Raw genomic sequence first — 20,816 nt, forward strand, 5'->3', positions numbered from 1 at the left:
ATGGAGATGTTTGTGATGGATAGCACTTCTTTATGAAAGATTCTGATAGTTATTTAGTTATCTTGGGGCAACCATTCATTCTATCAACTATAAGGATGGATACTAAAGTGATTGATGATGGTTAATCCTATGCTCCTATGAGAAGTAGAGATGGTATAAGAGCACTTTAATTTTTAATTGTGTGTATTAGTCATCCCAATAATGGGGATACTCTTAGAGATAATATTGTTTCATCTAATACTAGGGAATTCAAGGGTTTTCAAATGGCATTGTTGTAAATAGAGGCTCTGTTAGTGCTATTGTAGAGGATATTTCTCCTCCAAGAAAAGGGAAAATTATCTTTGTTGCTCGTTTTAAAAAATGGATAGAAAAAAATAGGGGAAAACTCAATAGTATTAAAGACATGTGCATGGCTAAAAAGGGATGTGTACGTTAGGTTAGAAAAGAGCTTAACAAATATGGTACTTTGGCTAAGGATAACTACATGTTGAGGTTGTTTTTAAAGCTGAACTTTATGGATATGTTGGCTAAAATCTCAATAGTCATGAATGCTGAAAATAGTGTTGAAAGATAAAGAATGTAGATGTAGGATCTATTTTTAATGAGTTTACTGAGGCCTTTGTTGCCAAGGCTATTAATTCCATGGGAGATTTATACTCTAGCTAGTCACTATCCAAACACTAAGCCACTTTTAACCAGGTTTCCAAGCCAACTCCTAAGAGTTATTACACTAAATAGGGGGTATTTATCACTAAAATCTTGACTAGCCTTCTAAGTATTTAAGCCACTCTTTTGTTATAGTAGTCTAGCTAATATTACATAATGTCTAAGAGCTAAGTAAGCATAGCTAGCCCCTTTTGCTTCCTTTTTTAATAATGACACATGGCTAGGTCTCTAGATTAAACACTAGCATTCTAATCCTAAGCTAGCTATGATTTTCCTCCTTCTTTCAAGGGTGGCCCCCTTATAATTTACTTGTTTCCATCTCAGTGGCAAATTATTCAGGATTTTGTTATTTAACTTTGAAAAAGTTTGTTTTAGAAAGAAGGTCTAGTAGGTCTATAGTCATACACTATTTAAGTTCCTTCTTAAATTTATCTCTTCAACTTTATAAATTAATACCTTTTATTTATTCAAACGTAAATCATTCAAAGAGATTTACTAATGTTCCAAGAACCCATGTTTTAATTTCACTATTAGAAATATCGCCCCTCTCCATGAAACAAAGTTCATTGTTGCTCATTAATATTTAAATATTTAATCTATTTTCACTTGTAATGAAAACATCATACTTTCCTTTATTATAAATTAAATAATAAGCAAGATAAAAACAAATCTCATTTTTTGCTCTCTTGCATAAACATACATAGCTTATTTTCAAAACCCGAATTTTTTCTTTCTAATTAATAAACTGCGTTGTTGGCCCTCCTCTCTTCACCTATTCAATCAACCCAATGATATTTATATAATCAAAATATACAAATTTAGCACTAATGCTAAGGCCTCTTCTCATGCCATCATATTAATTAAATGTAAACTCTAGTTTTGTTTATGAAATATTACATTTTATTTTGCAACTATAATCTATTCTATATTATTCATTCTCATAGATAATAAGTAAACTTGTCAATTCTAAGACTAATAAGAAAGTGTCATGTACTCCTCCCTAATCTCATATAATATGAATCAACATAATGTATATATTTCATTTTGCATACAGTTGGAAACATAACATTCTCATGTAAATATTTCTTTTGAAAATGCATTTAAACTAGTTTCTCTTTCTCTAAAATCTCAAAAACATTACTAAGATTTATAAATGGCATTCTTGACTATTGTGTAGATTATTATAATTTTTTTAACATATATAATTTTCATTAATAAAAATCCTTATTTTTATAAAGAATAATCACTTTTAAATTTTAAAATATAGCACTTTTATTAGAAAAATATCAAAAAAGTGCAAAATTTTATAACTAAGTTTTGATGTATAGATTAAAAATACTAGGAATAATAAATTAAAAAAATTTCATACTGTTATTTGATAAAGCAACGACACACTTGAAAATTTCTCGCGAGTCCTAGTCTGATCTTCATAGTCCAACAATTGAATTTGATATGCTCTCTTGGTCACTTAACAATCACTTCCATTTCTTCCCATTCTTTGCACTTCACAATTCATACTCAAATCATTGTTCTCTACACCCATTGTAACTAAGCTCAAATGATTCTTTTAATTAACCTTTACTACACATTGTTCACCCGCTCCTTCGAGAGTAACCTTGAACTATTGCACATATCATATGGTAAAGGAGAAACTTCGATAGTCCACTACAAGGATACTCTGTAAACATCCAAAATACTCCATCTTTGCAACTACACGGTTTGGATCTATGGCACGTCGTCGGCTTTCCTGCTCAAACATTGCCATCACTCCACAGTCCATTGTCGAGCGTAACTTGTCGATGTGCTCTACTCTGAAATGTCGTCCATGTGACCATGCTGCACTATGGACCTTATACTGGGAGAAGAACATGAGATGATTGTTAATAGAAAATAGGATTCCAAGTTTGGAATGAGAAAAAACAAGAGGATATGTTCTTTGGCAAGCTTGATTGGAATTGAAAACAAGAAACTCTATACAAGTGTAGAGTATGTTCAAGAGGACATTGTTTTTAGTAAGCATGATTGGGAAGAAAAAAGAAATTATACAAAAGTATAGATTGTGTTTTCACGGGTCCTTTTCAAAGAAGATTAAAAATAGAAATTATATAGAAGTACATATTGAATATTGTGTTTTATGAGTCTTTTTGAAAAATATTTGGAAGTTAGAACTAGTTCTCAAAAGAGAAGAGGGTAGTATTGCTATAGCTATTTTAGACTTCATTTACACCAAGTCAAAGAGAAGAAATAGAGAAGGGGAAAGGGACTTGAAGAAATATGTCTTGCTTCTCTAGAAGGGGAGGTTTTGAGGTGGAAGATCGCCTAGTTTTTTGAATGGTACATTTAGCACTTTGGTATATTCATTGGAAGATAAAGTAAGGCTTCAATAGGTATGAGCAAGGGAGAGGAGTATACAACCGTTATTGGAGAGGAGGAAAAAATGAGGACAAAAGGAAAAGAAATCACAAGCTATAGAAGACATCGTAGCCTACATTAGAGGGTGATATAGTAGCATGTTCAATATATGCAAGGCTATTGAGCAACATTATGAACAATAGAAAATTGGATTTGAGAGCTTCAACATAGTCTCCTATGTTATTCAAGAGGAATATAGATCTCATTTAGATGGGAGTTGACATAGGAGGATTCATCTTAGGAGAGCATTATGAAATATAAAAAATACACCCGTCGTCGGTATTAGCATCGCTATTTAGCAACGCAGATACCGATGCTAATACCGACGAAAATAGCGACAGTTATAGACAATTTTCGACGCTAATACCAACGATTGCAGAATAATTTTCCGACGCTGATACCGACGATTGCAGAGAATAAAATGTTTTTGTGGCAGAGCTGCAGATGCAGCCCTGCCACAGTTAGAGCCACATAGGGCTAAGAGACAATTCCTACTGTCAAAGAAGTTAGACAATCGATCCCAAATAATTACAAGACTTTGCAAACAAGTACTTTCATGACATTAATTAACAAAAATGTGCACTGCATTGATAAAGAAAATAACAAAACTTAAATTGAGAAGTGCTACTGCGACAAATAAAATATGGAGTCATTGGGGCAACATAGAAGTCTGAATCATATATACTTTGCTATTACATATGGAGGATAGAGGCCATAATGCCATACATAATACAAGATGGGGAGTAATCCTATGTAGCCTAATCTGCTCTCTACGACTCATCCACATCAGAAAACTCCTCTCGCTGTAGTGGCATATCGAAGGGAGTCTGCAACAGCAAATGCATACATAATTGTGAATACCAAATACCGATCGTGCTGAGGTGGAACGGGAAAGCTGTGCATCGGCTCTATCTCTGACTCGTGCTAGCTACTCCGATGAGAAACGCGCTAGCATCGCGTCGATGTCGTCATCTGTAAAATCCCGGTTCATCCTGCCGTCCGTGCCCAGATCCTAAACCTACACATACAAGGAAAAATAAGTCAATTTGATAATAAATTGCAAGAGATAATAAAAATAAGACTTAATTTGCAAGACTTCATTTTAAAATAATAAAAAATTTAGATAATACAAAATACGATACTCCAAAAATATACAAACTGTCCTAATCGATTTACAAAAAGTGGACATGATGTAGTGGGAGGAACGTTTTGATCGAGTCACTGTTTAGGGTTCCACAATCTCATCTTGACATAGCTCAGTATACACCGGAAGATCTATACAAAATTGTCCACAAAATGAGGACTCTGCTTCATTTTCAAAAAACCCATCGTCTATCTCCTCTATCTCCATAGCTGAGATGTCTTGGTCCTCCAGGCAGTTCATCCTAGTTTCTTGTATGCCTTCTGTCATTGCCGCTATTAAAGGTTTCTCTTCTACGATCGGTACGGGGTTTCTGGCAAACACTGGGATACTCCTAGATGTCATGGGAATGACATACCACCATTGAGGTTGTTGCGGACTAGGGAAAAAAACCTACCTGATCCATATTACGATTAGTATAAAAGTCCACTTTGAGATTGCTAAAGCGCACCACTACAACAGAAACGAGGCATAGACGCACAAAGTTGGGCGCGTCTATCAGAGCGTCTATAAATGCGTGTAAACGTACGTGTAAATAGATGCGAATTTTGCGTCTATATATATATCCGCACAAATAGACGCTAATATTGATGCACTATCAGACGCACAATTATTTAACCACCTAAAATTAGCAATTCACATAATTGAAAAACCAAAGTTAATAATTATTTAACCACCTGAAATTGATTCTTGAGCATGCACATGTACGCATGATAAAAACCATAGAATTAAGAATACACATTGAATCATTGAATTAAAACAATAGAGTTAATAATTTCTTTGTCATTGCTCTCTAATGAATGACAGTTCCTCCAGTTGACAAGCATGATATAAGTAATTAGCGGCAAGCGACAGAAACCTTACAATTAGTAGCAAGCATTGCAATATGTATCTCGTAATTTCTCTATGTACTTGAAGATGATAAAAGATACTTCCTTTTTATTATGAAAAATTCAATGCTTGCTTTAAAATTGACTATTGATTCTTGAGTATGCACGTGTGCACATGATAAAAAGCATAGAATTAGAAATACACATATATTGAATCAATAAGTAAATTAAGTATATTACAGTGAATGATCCATCTCATCTTCAATGAGATCAGCCCTTGCTAAACTATCTACTTCTAGGTCTATGTTACCAAGAGGTAACGAAACAAATAAGTCTATCCCACTATCAGATGTCCAAATATATTGCTCAATAACTTCATCAATATCATCGACAATCACATCATTGTCTTCTTCTATGTTTCCTTGAATATCATCGCAAGGTTGATCTTGTACTATATCACACATATTATCCATTATGGTGTCATCATACACATCATCATTATTTGTTGGATTGTCATCTGCTATCTCCATGTCGGTAATATTACCATATATTGGTTTTGAACGATTAGATATAGGGATGACATACCACCATCGGTTATTGTTTACCATTGGATGATACCCAACCTGTATTTGAAAAACAAAAGCAAAAAACTTAAGTACTTATTATATTGTGTATATGTATCATATGTATACATATAAAAAAATTAGCCTTTGCATATATACCTGCTTGCATTGTTGAGGTAGTACTAATGTGTCATTCTTGTTTTGGTGAAATTTTGTAGAGTCAATGATTACAAAACCACTTGGATGACGTCTGATAGTGCAATGCTCACCATTTGTTACCACTTCTTTAAACCACTTCACATCCAATACATATATAAAGAATCGTCTGAAGTCAAGCTTCAGAATATCTTAGATCAAGCCACAATAACCTTCCATGGTACCATTGGCAGCCTCGAAGTGAGAAAGGACACCACAATCTTGGGTATTTCTCTTTTCATCTATACGTTGAGTTTGAAGATGTTTAACGTCACACCAAAGTGCATTGAATAATGTGCACTAGTAGTCAAAGATAAAAGATCAAACATGTCAATTATTTATATAAAATAAAACTTATAAAAACAAATTAATTGATAGTATTTCTCACCTTTGATAAGCAACCTCGTGCGTATTCCCACTCTTCTTGAGATATATTGATTTTCTCCTGTTTTGCCATTCTCTCCATTTTCTCATGTAACCAATCTATGTCAATATGACGTGGGAGCGCATTTAGATGATCTGAAAATGAGACATTACATCCATATCTAGTGCGAAATTCTTATCTTTTTCTTTTTCTTCTTGCCCTTGCTTCATTATATAGTGTCACCCATTTGCTCATAACATCACTATTGAGCACACAAAAACTATTTAACTTACGAAGTTATTCTTTTGTTAGCACTTTACTCATTCCTTTTCCTTGAGGTACTATACAGGTCATCCTCAAGTTTTCATCATCTTTCCATAGTCGTGGTTGAGAGGGATCCACTTCAGTAAGATATTCAGAGATATAAACAAGGGATGATTGCACTAACCAATCCTCACCCATACTTCCCTCAGGCCGTGCTTTTTGCCTCACAAAATCTTTCAAGGTTTTCATGAAGCGCTCAAGAAAAAACATCCACCTTACATGAACTGCCCCACAAAGTGTGATCTCATCAATCAAATGTACGAGTAAATGTAATTGAGTAGTCAAAATGGCTCCCTTGAGACATCTCATACATCCTTTGGGTGTTCGAAAGCTATATATTTGTTCCTTCACTATTTTTTCCTCATTCTTTGACAATATCCAAGGTGCATGGGGTAGCTCAATCTTTCCTCTGGGTCCAATCCTACTCAACCACAAAAGGGAGTTTCATGTACGTTGATATATAATTCTTGTAACATAGACTAGCAATCTTAGTGGTAAAAAAATACAATGAATACCAGTGATTTTTCTTGGTCCCATTCTCCATACAAGCTGAGGTGTGACATTGCAATTCGACGTGCTCGAAAAATACACCCTCAACAACGATCACACATGCATTTAATTTTTCGTCATAGCCATGCATCTCGATTATGAAGACGCAATGTTTCATCCTCACTTGAGGATGTGCTCACTGACTCACCAGCTTGCACCGCACTAGGTGATGACGACGTCGACATGATTAAACCTAATTCATGACAACATCAAAATATTTTTCATTCATATGTTTACATAAGATCTTAATTTTAAATACACAAAAATCATCATCTTAAAACTTATCTTAACTTATCTTAACTTATTAAAACTTAAGAAGAATTCACTATCAAAACTTATCTTAAAAACAAAAAATTATGATAAATCCCAAATGCGTGTCTAAATCTGTGTCTACCTATGCGTCTATTTTCGCGTCTATCTGAAAAATAGATGCACATAGACACATAAAAATAGACGCACACGTCAAAATTCAAACCATACTTAAGTCATTTCTTTTCAAACTGTGCCTTTCCTTTCTTGCATTTTTTACGGTTCTCAAGCTTGAGTTAAGCCGACATGCAGTCTCTTCATGCCTCATCTCCTCATGACTCACCTCTTCTTTCATTTCAAACACACAAGAAGGGAAAAAGGAAAGCCAAGGAGAGGAAGAAAGAGAGAATAAGAAAGAGGAGAACAAAAAGAAGCAGCAAGCAAGCAAACAAGCATCAAGGGAGGGTAACTTACCAAGGAGAGGAAGAAGGAGAAGGAGAAGCGCCACCACCCGCCACACCAAAAACCCAAGGTGAGTCTCTCTCTCTCTCTCTCTCTCTCTCTCTCTCTCTCTTTGTTTCTCTCTTCCTCTCTTTGCTATGTCTGTGTATTTAGGATTTATTTGTGATTCCATTATGTATTGCATTATGTAAATCATCAATGGCTGTCGTCGGCCTGAAATCGGCCGACCCAACGCGTCTGCTAGCGCATCTACATCTCAGTGTAGACACGGACATAGACGCGTAAAAATGTCTCCTCTCAAAGCATCTAAGAGCACGTCTTAGAGCACGCGTGCTGGCGCGTGTGCTCTGGAATGTATACGCGATGATACACGCACTGCAGAGAAGGTTGACCTGCAGTCTACACTCGATTGTAGACACACATTGACTTGGGATGCGCGTCTGGCAGCACGTCTGTGCTGCACGTTAGATGCGCAAATAGACGCGCTGGACAGACGATGAACTGCAATGTTATATCAAAGGCTTAAAAACTGCAATGTAGTGTTTTTCTATGCAATAGGAAAGCTATGCTACAATTTAGGACACCCTAGTCATAGTCTTTTATAAATTTTCCTATATTCAAGTTTATAAGGCTACAATCAATAATAAATACTTTTGAGCAAGGTCCTATTGTGTGACATCACCTAGAGCAGAATCTTGTTGCGTGGTATTGATTAACTCCTAAATAGAAGTCTAGTTAGATCTAAAAGTGACAAATTAGGAAATGATATACTTTTATACACATTTATACAAACATTACATTCTTTACATAAAGTGAGATTGAAACTTGTGTGTTCTACTCCCAGAGATCTCGTGAATTAGAGCCCTCACCTAGGCATATAGGCCTCAATGTGCCCTCTACTCTATGGATAGTCACTTAAGTGTTTATCAGTTTTGTTGTTTAAGAGAAGCATTAGCACTTAAGTGTTCTACTCAATGTATAAAGAAAGCTATTTGAAAATGTAGGTAATATATGATTTTTTGTATGCAAATAAATTTGTCTTTTTCCTGTGTTTTTTTTGCAGATGTCATATCTTGGTTCATCTAGCAATGACCCAGATGTGGATCGCATGAATGATACATTGGCCTCCTTTGGCAGGGGGATCAATGCATTTTTTGAAGGTTTTCCTAGTAGGAAAGACTTCATGGGAGAGATGACCAGACACCTTGGCCACTCTCCCACAGCGGACGAGGTGTTCAGTGTCATGTCTGGGACACCTCTAGCATCTTTGCCTGGCACTACTTCCCAGACTCCACATGCAGGTACTCCACATACAGGTACTCCATATGCAAGTACTCCATATGTAGGTACTCCATTTGCAAGTATTCCACGTACTCCATGTGCATCGGCTGAAGCACAAGCATATGTAGAAGCACGTGCATCTGCAGAAGCTCGTGTGTCCAGCGAGGCAGAGGGCAATCGACAGAGAGGGAGGAGGGAGAGTCGAGGGGGAGGACGAGGGTTGTGTGGGGGTTGCCTAGGAGGTGGCGAGCGATCACCCTCACCAATAGATCATGTAGAGGAGGTTGTACGCCATTACTATAGAGTTATAGATGTCGGTGGCATATTTCATGATGATGAGGAAAGGGATGTAATGGAGTACATGAGGAGCATCATGCATACGACGTATAAAGATTGTTTCATTGCCTTGAAAAATCAGAAAAGTGGCTTGTGGCAGGAGGTGTTGAGGGCAGTCCATAGGAGGTACCCAAATCCTGAGGGTCAGCGATTCTCAGATGATTGGGGACGTACAAAAGTGAGGGATATGCTTCACAACAAAAGATCCCACCTCATGACACGGGCCAAGGACTCAGTGCGGAGGCTGGAGGAGGGGCGTGGAGCCTACAGCCAACCACCTATGTGCCACCGCATAGAGTGGAAGAAAGCCAAGAAGAAAGCAACTGAGAAAGTGAAGAGTCGCCAGCACGTAGAGGCATGACGGATCCAAATGGAAACCATGGGATCGTCGCATTACGGATCGGGCGACAGAGAGTCATGGGAGGCAGAGTTTGTAAGTATATTTTGATTTCTAGTTTTTTTAAATTTATATTTCTTTAAATTCTTTATATATTTTAGTATAATATATTGTGACGTGTAATTGTTTGTATATCTCTAAATGTTTTGCAGACTACCATCGTTGGTAGGACACCTACCCCTAGAGAGGTAGGTTACCGTCGAGGCCATAACTGCGCAGCGACATGGCTTCACTTTTATGAGGAGGGTCTCATCACTGAGGACCAATACAACCGGGCCATGAGGATTCGACAGCCAGAGGAGGTATGTTTTTCTTACTTTCCTATTAAAAGTATAACTAATTATAACTTTTTCTTCACCTTGTCTATGTAAGCAACCCTGATCTTTTGTGTGTGTAGGCGAACCCGGATGTGGAGCATAGCGAGAAGGGAGATAGCAACGCTAGTAGCCATGGTGGTACTAATGAGGATGTTTCCTCTTCAGATTCGTAGAGGAGCACCATACCTCCTCATGAGGCCTTCTTTTCTTGTATATATATGATATCTCTTTGAGTCTACTACTTGCGGCCACGCTTTAGGTCGTAAGCACTCAAAACTTCCCTTGTAACTGCTTTGATATATAATGAATACATGGACTTTTACTTTCAATTCTCATGCCCATAAGATACATTGTCTTTTTCCCAAATACACAATCTTTGGCTTTTTTTTTCCAGTTCTATTTTTCGCATCTATCAGCGCGTCTAAATTGCAGGTAATTCACGTTTATTCGCACGTCTATATTGCAGACTACACGCGCTCATACACGCGCTGCATAATTCAAATTAAAAAAGAAAATTAATATATTTTTTAAAAAAATGATATTTTTTGTTTTCCGTTCGCGTCTATCAGTGCTTGTAAAAGCGCGTCTAAAAGCGTGTCTATATGCGCGTGTATATGTGTGTCTATTGCGCGTCTATTTGTGCGTGTAAATTCGTCGATATATGCGATTATAGATGCGGAATGATATACACACAAATAGACGGGCAGATAGACGCGCCCGTAAGTTTTTCTCTGTATTCAAAAATCGTGTCTAAATGTGCGTATATGAGGTCTTTTTGTTGTAGTGATCAAGTATTAGGGACGCTTACCTGCTCACAGTGATTTAGCAAAACAAATGTATCACTCAAATTGGTCCACTTCTTCGTTGAGTCAATCTCAACAAATCCACTCGGCCCTCGCTGAACAGTTTCACCTGTTCCTTCAAGAGTAACCTTGAACCATTGCACATCAAATATGGTAACGAAGAAAATTCGATAGTCCACTGCAAGGATACTCTGTAAACATCCAAAATACTCCATCTCTGCAACTACATGGTTTGGATCTGTGGCACGTCATCCGCTTTCCTGCTCAAACATTGCCATCACTCCACAGTCCATTGTCGAGCGTAACTTGTCGATGTGCTCTACTCTGAAATGACGTCCACGTGACCATGCTGCACTATGGACCTTATACTGGGAGAAGAACAAGTATATTAGTTGCAATTTGCAGTATAGATTGTAATTTCTTGGGATTGCATACCTTGGGATTGCATCCATTCCTTGGGATTGCATCCACGTGAGAAGTCCCACTCTTCTTCAGTAACTATTTCTCCATCTTGAGATGCTTTGGTTAGGGCCTCATGTAGCCATCTAGTGAACATGAGTAGAGGCATCTCCTCTAAGCCCTTCGGATATCGAATGGGCCATTGCTGTGACTCCGTCGAAAGTCAAATCTTGTAGACTCTTGCTGAACGCGAGCATCCTCATACCGTTGCAGCCACTTCTCCATCGTAGTGCTATGCAGCATACAAAATCGGTTCACCTTGGACTCCATGGATGCATCCATCTTCTTCTCTATTCCATTTCACACTAGGACATCTCCATTCAAACGATGATCCTCCTTAAGTGACCATATCAAGCCTTTGTCCCGGTGGACAGTGGACAACCACTCAGAAATGTACACCAAGGCCTCCGACACTAGCCAACCTTCAGCCATGCTACCCTTAGGATGAGCACGTTGTCGCACAAATCCGTTTAAGTTCTTCATGAAGCGTTCAAGGAAAAACATCCATCGACTATGGACTGGACTTGCAACCTGCAATTCATCTACAATATGCACTAGAAGATGGGTTTGTATCGTGAGCATGCTAGTGGGAGGATAGTTCTCCAAAAGACAAGCACTCTCTACTGCCATGCATTTCGCGGACTCAATCGATGATGTGTGAATCTCTTTTTGGGAGACAAACTGAACCAACTCAAAAAATTTGTAAATGGTTGTCCGTACCTCCGATGTCAGAGACCCCACGATTGCGATCGGCAATACAAACTGTGAAAACCATGTAATTAACATTGTGTATAAACAAACGGAGATTCTGAAATCTAATATGCAGAGTCATGCCATATGCAGCCTCATATCGTACATACCTGACACATCTTATGCCAATCATGGGATTTGAGTCCTATCAATTGGTCATCCTTTGTGAATGCTGTCTTGAGAGAACGCATTAGGCCAGTCCGCGTGCAAAAGGACTTGATGTTTTTCTTTACTAGTTGCACTTCATTGCCAAACAAAACCCAAGAAGCGTGCGGCAATTGCACTCGACCGTCGATGCCACTTACAGGCTAATATGTTTCCATCTTTCCTACTGCTTTCAAATCCATCCTCGCTCCTAATGTGTCTCGCTGCCCAGTGAGGTGGTCCCATAGCAAGCTACCCACATTCTTAAAAATGTGCATGGGATCTAAAAGGTGGTTAATCTTCAGTTTTTTCCAATAAGTCAGCTCATAGAAAATTGAGAAGCGTCACATTCCACTGGGAAGCGAGTCTTGGTCCACCGTCCTGCGATCAAACCAGCTCAGTGCTTTCATTCTCGCAGGAGGGCAACCAAGAAATCCTTCTCTCCATACATGACCCTCTGGCAAAACAACTCGATGTCCCTCAAATACCATCTTCTTCATAGATTTTGACATACGAGAATCCAACCTTGGTCCACACAGAGGACATGCATGGTAACCTGACGTGACTAGCCCTACAGAACACACATGTACAATGAGGCATGTCATAATACCAACATCGCTCAAAGAAAACTAGCAAAATAAGAAAACACGCTTTACTAGAGCATTCTCCATAACCTGGAAAGTCATGCATGGTCCACGTAAGAATTTTCCTTATAGTTGTGGATCGCCTACCAATATGTTTGCTCATGTCCTCCACTACAATTCCCTCACACAACTCTTTTAGCTCATCAATCAGTGGAGAGAGGTAGACATCCATATTCTTGACTTTGTATCGTCCAGGCACAAGCAAGATGAGAAAAAGGTGTCCTTTCTTGGTGGAAAGCCATGGTGGTATATTGTAGTTAACAAGGACCACGGGCCATACACTATAGGAGTTGGAACGTAAACCAAAAGGATTTACCCCATCCATGGCAAGACCAAATCGTATATTCCTCGCCTCCTTTGCAAATTCAAGGAAAGTCTCGTCAATGTGATGCCATGCTTCTGAGTCAGCTATGGTGTACGCTGTACACCATCAGTGGATTGATTTTCCGCATGCCATGTAGTCAAATTCGCAAAACTCTTGGTCCGAAAAATGTGACGAACACGCGGTATCAGCAGAAAGTGCCTCAAAACCTTTTGCGGAACAATCTGTCCTTGCAATTCATTTCGATACCTATCCGTACCGCACTTGGGACATGTGGCCAACAATTCAAACTCTCCCCGGAAGAGAACATAATCATTGGGGCAAGCATGAATGCAATTATAACCCATGCCTAGCTTTCGCAGCACTTGTCTTGCATCGTCACGAGACTCAGACATCGTGTTTTGGATAGGAAAAATATAAGATTTCAACGTTCTACAAATTGCAATGAAGCACGTTATTAGAGTGCTATATAGCACATTTTAATGGCTTTGAATAAAGAATCATACACATCATAATATACCTTAATAGCTCTATCACACTCGCATCGCTCCATCCATACTTTGTTTGTATGCTCAACAATGTAAGAAGTGTCTTCAAACGGGATTCCCGACTCCCATCATACAATGGAATGGCAGCTTCCGTAATTAAAGGATCTTGGGATTCCGAGTCCGTCGGAAGAAATCATTCGATCATGTCCTCTAACTCCGGCTCCAAAAAAGTAGGAGGATCGTCCATGTCTCCAGCATTCTCACCCATAGAAGGGGGTTGAGAGTTATCACCTTCTATGAGATAGTTAGTTATCTCGGAAGGCATTTGTATAGAGCGTGGACGAACCCGTCTTACTGGACGCAAGAGATCTGTGAACTGTAATGTATCGACATGGCCCTGACCCTATAAAGGACGTTAAGGAGCTAACTTCTAAGATAACCCCAAACTGTTATACTTAAATCAGTTACATGTCATATAGTACGTAATGAGAGAGAACTTACCGCAATCTCGTAATTCAAGACTGCTTAGTCGATTATCTCAACTCAAAACTCTCCATACCATTGCACATGCTCTATGGACAAACAACGTTTTCGACGAATGGCCAATTTGCTTTGCGTGCATCGACAGGGGACACGTTGATTGAGCCAAGCCTCATGATCACCACCATGTTGGTCGTGAGTGCTAGACATCCTGACCGCGATGTAATGGAATGATAATTTAATAAAGATTCTATATTGTATATTGGGACCACTCCACTGTATATATTTTAGGTCCTTTTTCTTAAATTTTCATACATATCTCTTTGAGTTCGTCTCTAAACTTATCTATCTTTGAGGTCGGCTCTAAACTTATCTATCTTTGAGGTTAGCTCTAAACCGTCCTCACACACATACATTTTCGTACCTACATTGTAAAGAATAAAAACCAACACAAGAAAATTTTTGAAAACACTCGCTTCCATTTCTCTCTCTTTCAATATTTCCTAACCTACATTGCAAAGCAACACAAAGATCGAAGACAAACCAACACTTTCTAACCTACATTGCAAAGCAAAACAAAGATTGTAAAGAAACCAAAACAGGGCATATCGTCATGCTCTCTTCTTCTTCCACGACCTCTTCGTTCGGGCGACACTCCTGTCCTCGCGTGCGGCTCACGGCTTGCTTCCTTGCTCACCTCCCTCTCTTGCTCACAATCCTTTCTTTCTCTCTGCCTTCGCGCGCTCATATGAAACAAATGTTCGGGTTTCGGTGAAATTTTACCGCAGTAAGTCATGGCTATTAGCATCAGTATCTACGTCTTAAAAAATGTGGGTATTTGTGTCGCTAAAGGTATCTACGTTTTTAAAAACGTCGATATTTGCGTTTCTCAATACCAACGCAAATACCGACGTTTTTAAAGATGCAGATACCAATGATAATACCGAGGCTAATACCGACGCCGAAAAGAAAACGTCGCTAGTTAGCGTTGCTATATGTGTGTACCCTTGTAGTGCATCTCGAAATCTCATATATACACTTATTTACTATTCATGTATATATTAAGCAATTTTTGAAAAATCCATGCAAAGAATCCATCTTAGTGCTTTCCTTCTACAATGTGTTCTTTTTAATTATCTAATTTTTCATCATCTTTAGTTGGACACTAGAAGATCATTTTTGGATAAAATGAATCCTTCGAAATCATCATGGCTACTTTCATTTCTGCATATCCTCCTTGAAGTTTATTTACTCCAAGCTATGTGCCTCTCCAAAGTACAACAAATTTTTCAAATTCTTATTCTAATATTCAAATACTTAACTCATATGTATATCAAGGTTTTATCCTAGGACCTAGAAGTTTTTCTTAGTGGTGAAACCTTAGAAAAGAAGATAACATTCTACTAGTCTGGAGATATATTTGAGTGGAAAAATATCAAAAGTCTTAATTATGAGCTATGCATCACAATGTGGAGGTTAACTTTTATCTCTTCTTCTTTAAGATTCGAATAAATGTCATGCTAGAATAAGATCTAAATGTTTCTTAATTATAATTTTGCCTTAAGATAACTAGTTTGCAATAATATCTCTATAAGAAAAACATTAAAGAATACAAAAATTTCAAACATGCTTAAAGGAACACATTTGATAGATAATAAGCTACCATGAATCATGCCTATGTGAGCCAATAGAGCCTCAAACTTTGAGAAAAGCCAAATATCAACACAATAGAACCAGATTGAGAGAATACGAAAGTTGAATAATGGTCTAAAGTGTGTGAAGCATATAATTTAACACTAGCGAGGCATACTTAATTAATTGTCTAATATGTTGCACAAAGGGTTATGCCAAGATCTAACTTCCAATTGCACTAATATTCTACATTGATGAATGATCTTGGGATCAACAACCATGGTCTGGTCTGGCAATAGCTTAATCCTACGTATGAACCAATTCTCGTTTAAATTTTTATCCAAACCTTTAATACAATTTCAGATGGATTTTTGGAGTGGTTGCTTGGCTTTGTTGATGCAATGTTTCTAGTCTCGATAACAAAAGCTAGAAATTCAATATGGAAGATATTTTCAAAAGCATAGTATAGTAGCAAATGCAGTGGTTCTTCTACAAGATATTGAAAGCTCTGAAATTTACTTGGTCCTAATATATTATTGCTTCGTTTGAGAAACGTTAATACATAAGAAAGTGGACTCTAAGCCAAAATAAAATGCTCTTCGTACTCTTTCACGAAACCATGTCCATGACTTGGAGAATTACGTTGACATTCACACAATTAGGGTTTAGAAGGAAGACCAAGACACGATGGAAGGCGTTCGGTACGTTCAAGTGATACCATCAATCGGTTAAGTCCTAGCACTCCGACAGAATATCACTTGGAGAAGCCGGCGGAATATCCATTATCACAAAGCATGAAAGAAAAACCAGTTGAAATGAAGGATGTTCAATACAACCAGATAGAGTGGCACTCTTCCGTACGGCAACTGCAAGCTCGTTGCCAAACCGAACAAACAAACAATCTAAGACTGACAGATTTTACACCATGGCCGGAGCAGGAGCGCTGGCTGGGCCGACGTTGTTGCAATACTTCTCGACCAAAGGGCACCGGCAGTATGGATGAGTGGCAGGTAGCTTCGTTAGTTGATCTGGATCACTAGCTGCTGCTGAGACGCCATCATGCACCGCAGCAGGAGCCTTTTCGCAAGAGTCCTTGAACAAAGGGCATTGGCAGTGCACCTTGTCCGCCGTCACCTCCAGCTGCTTAATCTGCATCTCATCCACCACGTCGGCCGCTGTAACAACACACAAGAAGGGAATGGAAGCGCAGACTTAATAAGTGCTAGATGAGTCACGATTATTTGCCCAAGAATGCAGCCTATTACAGTGCCATAACGCGATTAACAGAAGACAGCAAATTGAACGATGAGTGTAATAACATATGCTTTCGGTGACACCAACACTACTGATAAAGAGTACAGACAGGAGAACGCAAAATCGAGAGAGAGAGAGAGAGAGAGAGACCTTTGGCGTCCCTGAAAAGCTTCGCATCGGCTGTACTACGCCCGCCGGCCACAACATGTAGCAGGATCATCACGAGGGTAATGGTAGGGATGAGAGTAATGGTCGACATGATGGCTCGCAGTGATTTCTTACTTCCACAAGTCGACTATGCAAAGATCGCTAAACACCGCAGGTACAACTATAACTTCACAGCTCAGGTGCATATATAGTAGCCGCATGCTCTCGAACCGCGTCTACTTGCGCCCTACTCGAGTCTCGATCCGTGTGCCGCCTGGATTCTCCACCCTCCTCGTGTTTGTAGCCTCGCGTACGCATTTCCATGTTTTGTTTTTCATGGAAATCTTTGTGTAGGAGAAGCTATAAGCCTGTACCGTCAGTTCATCACGTTGACTGTGTGGGGATTCGGGAATTCTATTCTCTTCCACTTGTGGTTAACTCACCCTCCTCAAAGACTAGTAAGGGGGAATGCGGCATGGGGGTGGTCCCATCTAGTGTTTCAAACACCCTCGAAACTAAACAAGCTAAGACAATGCATAGCCTAGCATAGTAAACTAATTCAGCTTTCTTCACAAACAGGATAGATAGCGCCATTATATTCTACTCTCATTGGGCTCCTACATTTGTGCCTACACTTCTCGCCTGCCCCTCCACTATCTCCTCTATCACCTAGCACTAAATCTTGATCATGCTGCGAGACTTTGTAGGTTAGACAAGGAAAGCAGAAGAGAAGAGAAGAGGTGGAGAAGAGGCTCCCACACTCACCCTCGCTATATCATCCTCTCAACTCTAACACTCACTACCTTGGCCTCTCATCATCATTGTCAACCTCTCTCACATAGTAATGATGGACGTATAGACTGAGAGATGTGTTTTCTTGGCCGATAGCCCAAGTCCCATTGTTAGAAAGATGCCAAAATAGATGGATTCATTGTTAACACTACTTTTAACGATGATGTGGGTATACTCAAATTGGTGCCACCTCATATAAAGAATAGTAGAGACTTAGGTTTATCCTCCTAGGTAATGCCTAATACTTCATCACATGTGCTAGGGTTTACCCTCCTATTTAATGTCCCATACTTCACTATCCAAGCCAAGGTTTAACCTTCTAGATAACATCTAAGATAACTGATTGAGAAATGAGTAAATTCTCAAGGTATTGCATCAGCCAATGGTGACAATCCTGACATCACAAAATTTGAATTCAAAAATCTAAGTTCCTTCATTCATAACCGGAAAAGACTTGTAAGATGTCTTCTTCTTTTCACACAATTCTTGGTAACCATCTTCGTGCTCAGGATCAAAAGCTGCGATGTGGAGGCAAGCTCGAATAGGTTGTATCTATATGGATGGCAATATAATCCATTCAGGCAAGGGCAATGCAAGTTATTCAAGGATAAGACAATGGAAGAGGCCTCTCTGATACGAAGAAAGAACAAGAAGACAAAAGGATATGTGATATCACTGGGAGAGTTGGCAAGGCCTCTCTGATTCCATAGAAGAACATGAAATATGATCGAATCGTGCAAGCTTCCAGAATTGGGAGCAACCTGGTTATCTGCTTCATGTAGTAAGGGAATCCTTAGTGTATATGTCCAAGTAATCCAATGTTCCACACATGGTCCTCCTCCTCCACCATAATCAAACGCTTCTCGATTTGATAAAAAATCTCTCCCCGATGCTTGCATCTTCAGCCTTTGCTTTTTCTACCCGGGCCCGATACAAAGCAGGTCCCCTTTTTCCAGAAAAGCGGCCCTTTTTTCCCCTCAAAAAAGCGGCCTTCTCCCTTTCCTTTTGCATTAGCCTAATCAGGCCCCATGGCTTTCTCGACTTCACCATGCTCAATATATGCTGAAAGCATTGCATTCCATGACACAATCTTGCGGTCTGACAAAGCATCAAATGTCTTCTTTGCTTTCTCCACACTGCCACACTTGCCATACATGCTAACCCCTTTTTACCTGTAGCAATATCTTTGTCTTCAGCAAGCGTCTCAACTTGTTGCTCAACAATAGCTAAAAAGAGGTGAGGATGGCTCTGGAGTAGTTTAATTAGAAACTGCCCACTAGGAGATTCTGGCTGAAGAGGTGGAATTGGATTTCCCCCATCATTGGTAGCAGTATCTACTTTCACTATCACAAGCCTCAACTTCTGTGTTTGCCTCTGACAAAAACACTTCTCCAATCACCTTGTTGGAAAAAGAAGACTCTAATCAACATTTTTGGACACTTTGAAACATGGCTGCGAATATCCACCCTCAACAACAATACCAGTAAACTTTCTACAACATAAACCTGATGAGCCTCTCTATGTTACAGTACCATGCATCCTTGAGACAAATGATGTCTTAGAGAAATCAAAACCTGGGAGACAAGTTGCAACTGCGGTCTTTCGAACTTCAGTGGAGGGCTCAGGGTATCAGAAAGGCATTCCTTGATGAGGTTTCGACGAGAGGCAAGAGCAGGTAACACTGGTGCAGCAGCAGCATGCAATGCCCTACCAATCTCTAAAGCAACAGTACATCCCTTCTCTACAAGTGAACCACATGCTTGGAGGACACCAAGAAATGTTGGCTTATTAGGACTCATTCCTTCAACTAGCATTTGACTATACAGCTGCAGAGCCTTCTTTGCCTTACCCAAGTCAAAATATCGTGAGATCATAACATTCCATGCAACAATGTCCTGATCAAACAGCCCATCAAACATGCTCTCTACTTCTAAAATGATGCCACATTTACCATAGATACTAACAAGAGTGATGTTAACAAAAGCATCTGAAGTGAAGCCCTTCTTGTGAGCATCTCCATGTAATGCTCGGTAAATTTCCCAAGAAACTTTTCTTGGTTTACCATCCATGCTCAAAACATTTTCCTTCTCAATGAGGGTACCACATGCTTGAAATGTGATCTTAAATGTCTGTTGATTTGAGAAAATGCCCTTCTCTTGCATCTGTTTGTATAGTTGTAATGCCTTCTCGCCTTGACCCTGCTCAACATAGGTTGAAAGCATCCCATCATGCCCACCATTGTTGAAGGCGCACCTATCAGGTGCAACCCCACCTGAAAGGAAACGCAGCAAAAGACCCCTCTCTCTACTATGCTACCCACGTAGAACAAAAATGCAAACACAACGACTAAGTATGTACAAAGTAACAAATGTCTCACACACAAATTTTTGGCGGACCCCACACCTCGGATGCACAGCAGTACGACATCCACCCCCTCTGATCCTGTGCATCCTCCGGATGGACCAACTACCCATGATCATTGTCGTCAAGATCCACAAATAGATCAATCTCGTCATTGTGTATTTGCGATATATCAACAAGATTATCTGTCATATCATCTGTCTCTTCTACTGGAGTTTCTTTTCGTTGCTCTTCTCTTGTAAATTCTTCCAATGCATAATCCTCATCATCTCTTTTTTTGAAAATCTTGATTCTTTTTCTTGCAATAGACACTCTAAGCACTGTCCCATCCAATTCTATCAGCTCATATGTTGCATTGTCAAAGACATGTTTGACTATGTACGGCCCAAACCATCTTTTCACCATCTTCGGAAGTACAATATGTTGATTTTCAAGGCTGCTATCAAAGACTAAT

At 39.2% G+C, this 20,816-nt stretch overlaps 1 protein-coding gene across 1 annotated transcript; it reads right to left on the reverse strand.

Moving 5' to 3' along the window:
- Nucleotides 1-16,726: 16,726 nt before the first annotated feature.
- On the reverse strand, nt 16,727-17,321 carry LOC148018734 (uncharacterized). The gene is made up of 2 exons (XM_087701240.1): nt 17,213-17,321; nt 16,727-16,983 (listed from the first exon to the last, which is right to left on the reverse strand). The coding sequence occupies exons 1-2, from the start codon at nt 17,319-17,321 to the stop codon at nt 16,727-16,729; spliced, it is 366 nt and encodes a 121-aa protein (XP_087557366.1).
- Nucleotides 17,322-20,816: the final 3,495 nt, after the last annotated feature.

Source organism: Lygodium microphyllum, chromosome 20 (genome assembly GCF_053477565.2).
Source record: "Lygodium microphyllum isolate KBCC chromosome 20, Lygodium_microphyllum_v1.1.10, whole genome shotgun sequence".
In the NCBI taxonomy this organism is placed as follows: domain Eukaryota; kingdom Viridiplantae; phylum Streptophyta; class Polypodiopsida; order Schizaeales; family Lygodiaceae; genus Lygodium; species Lygodium microphyllum.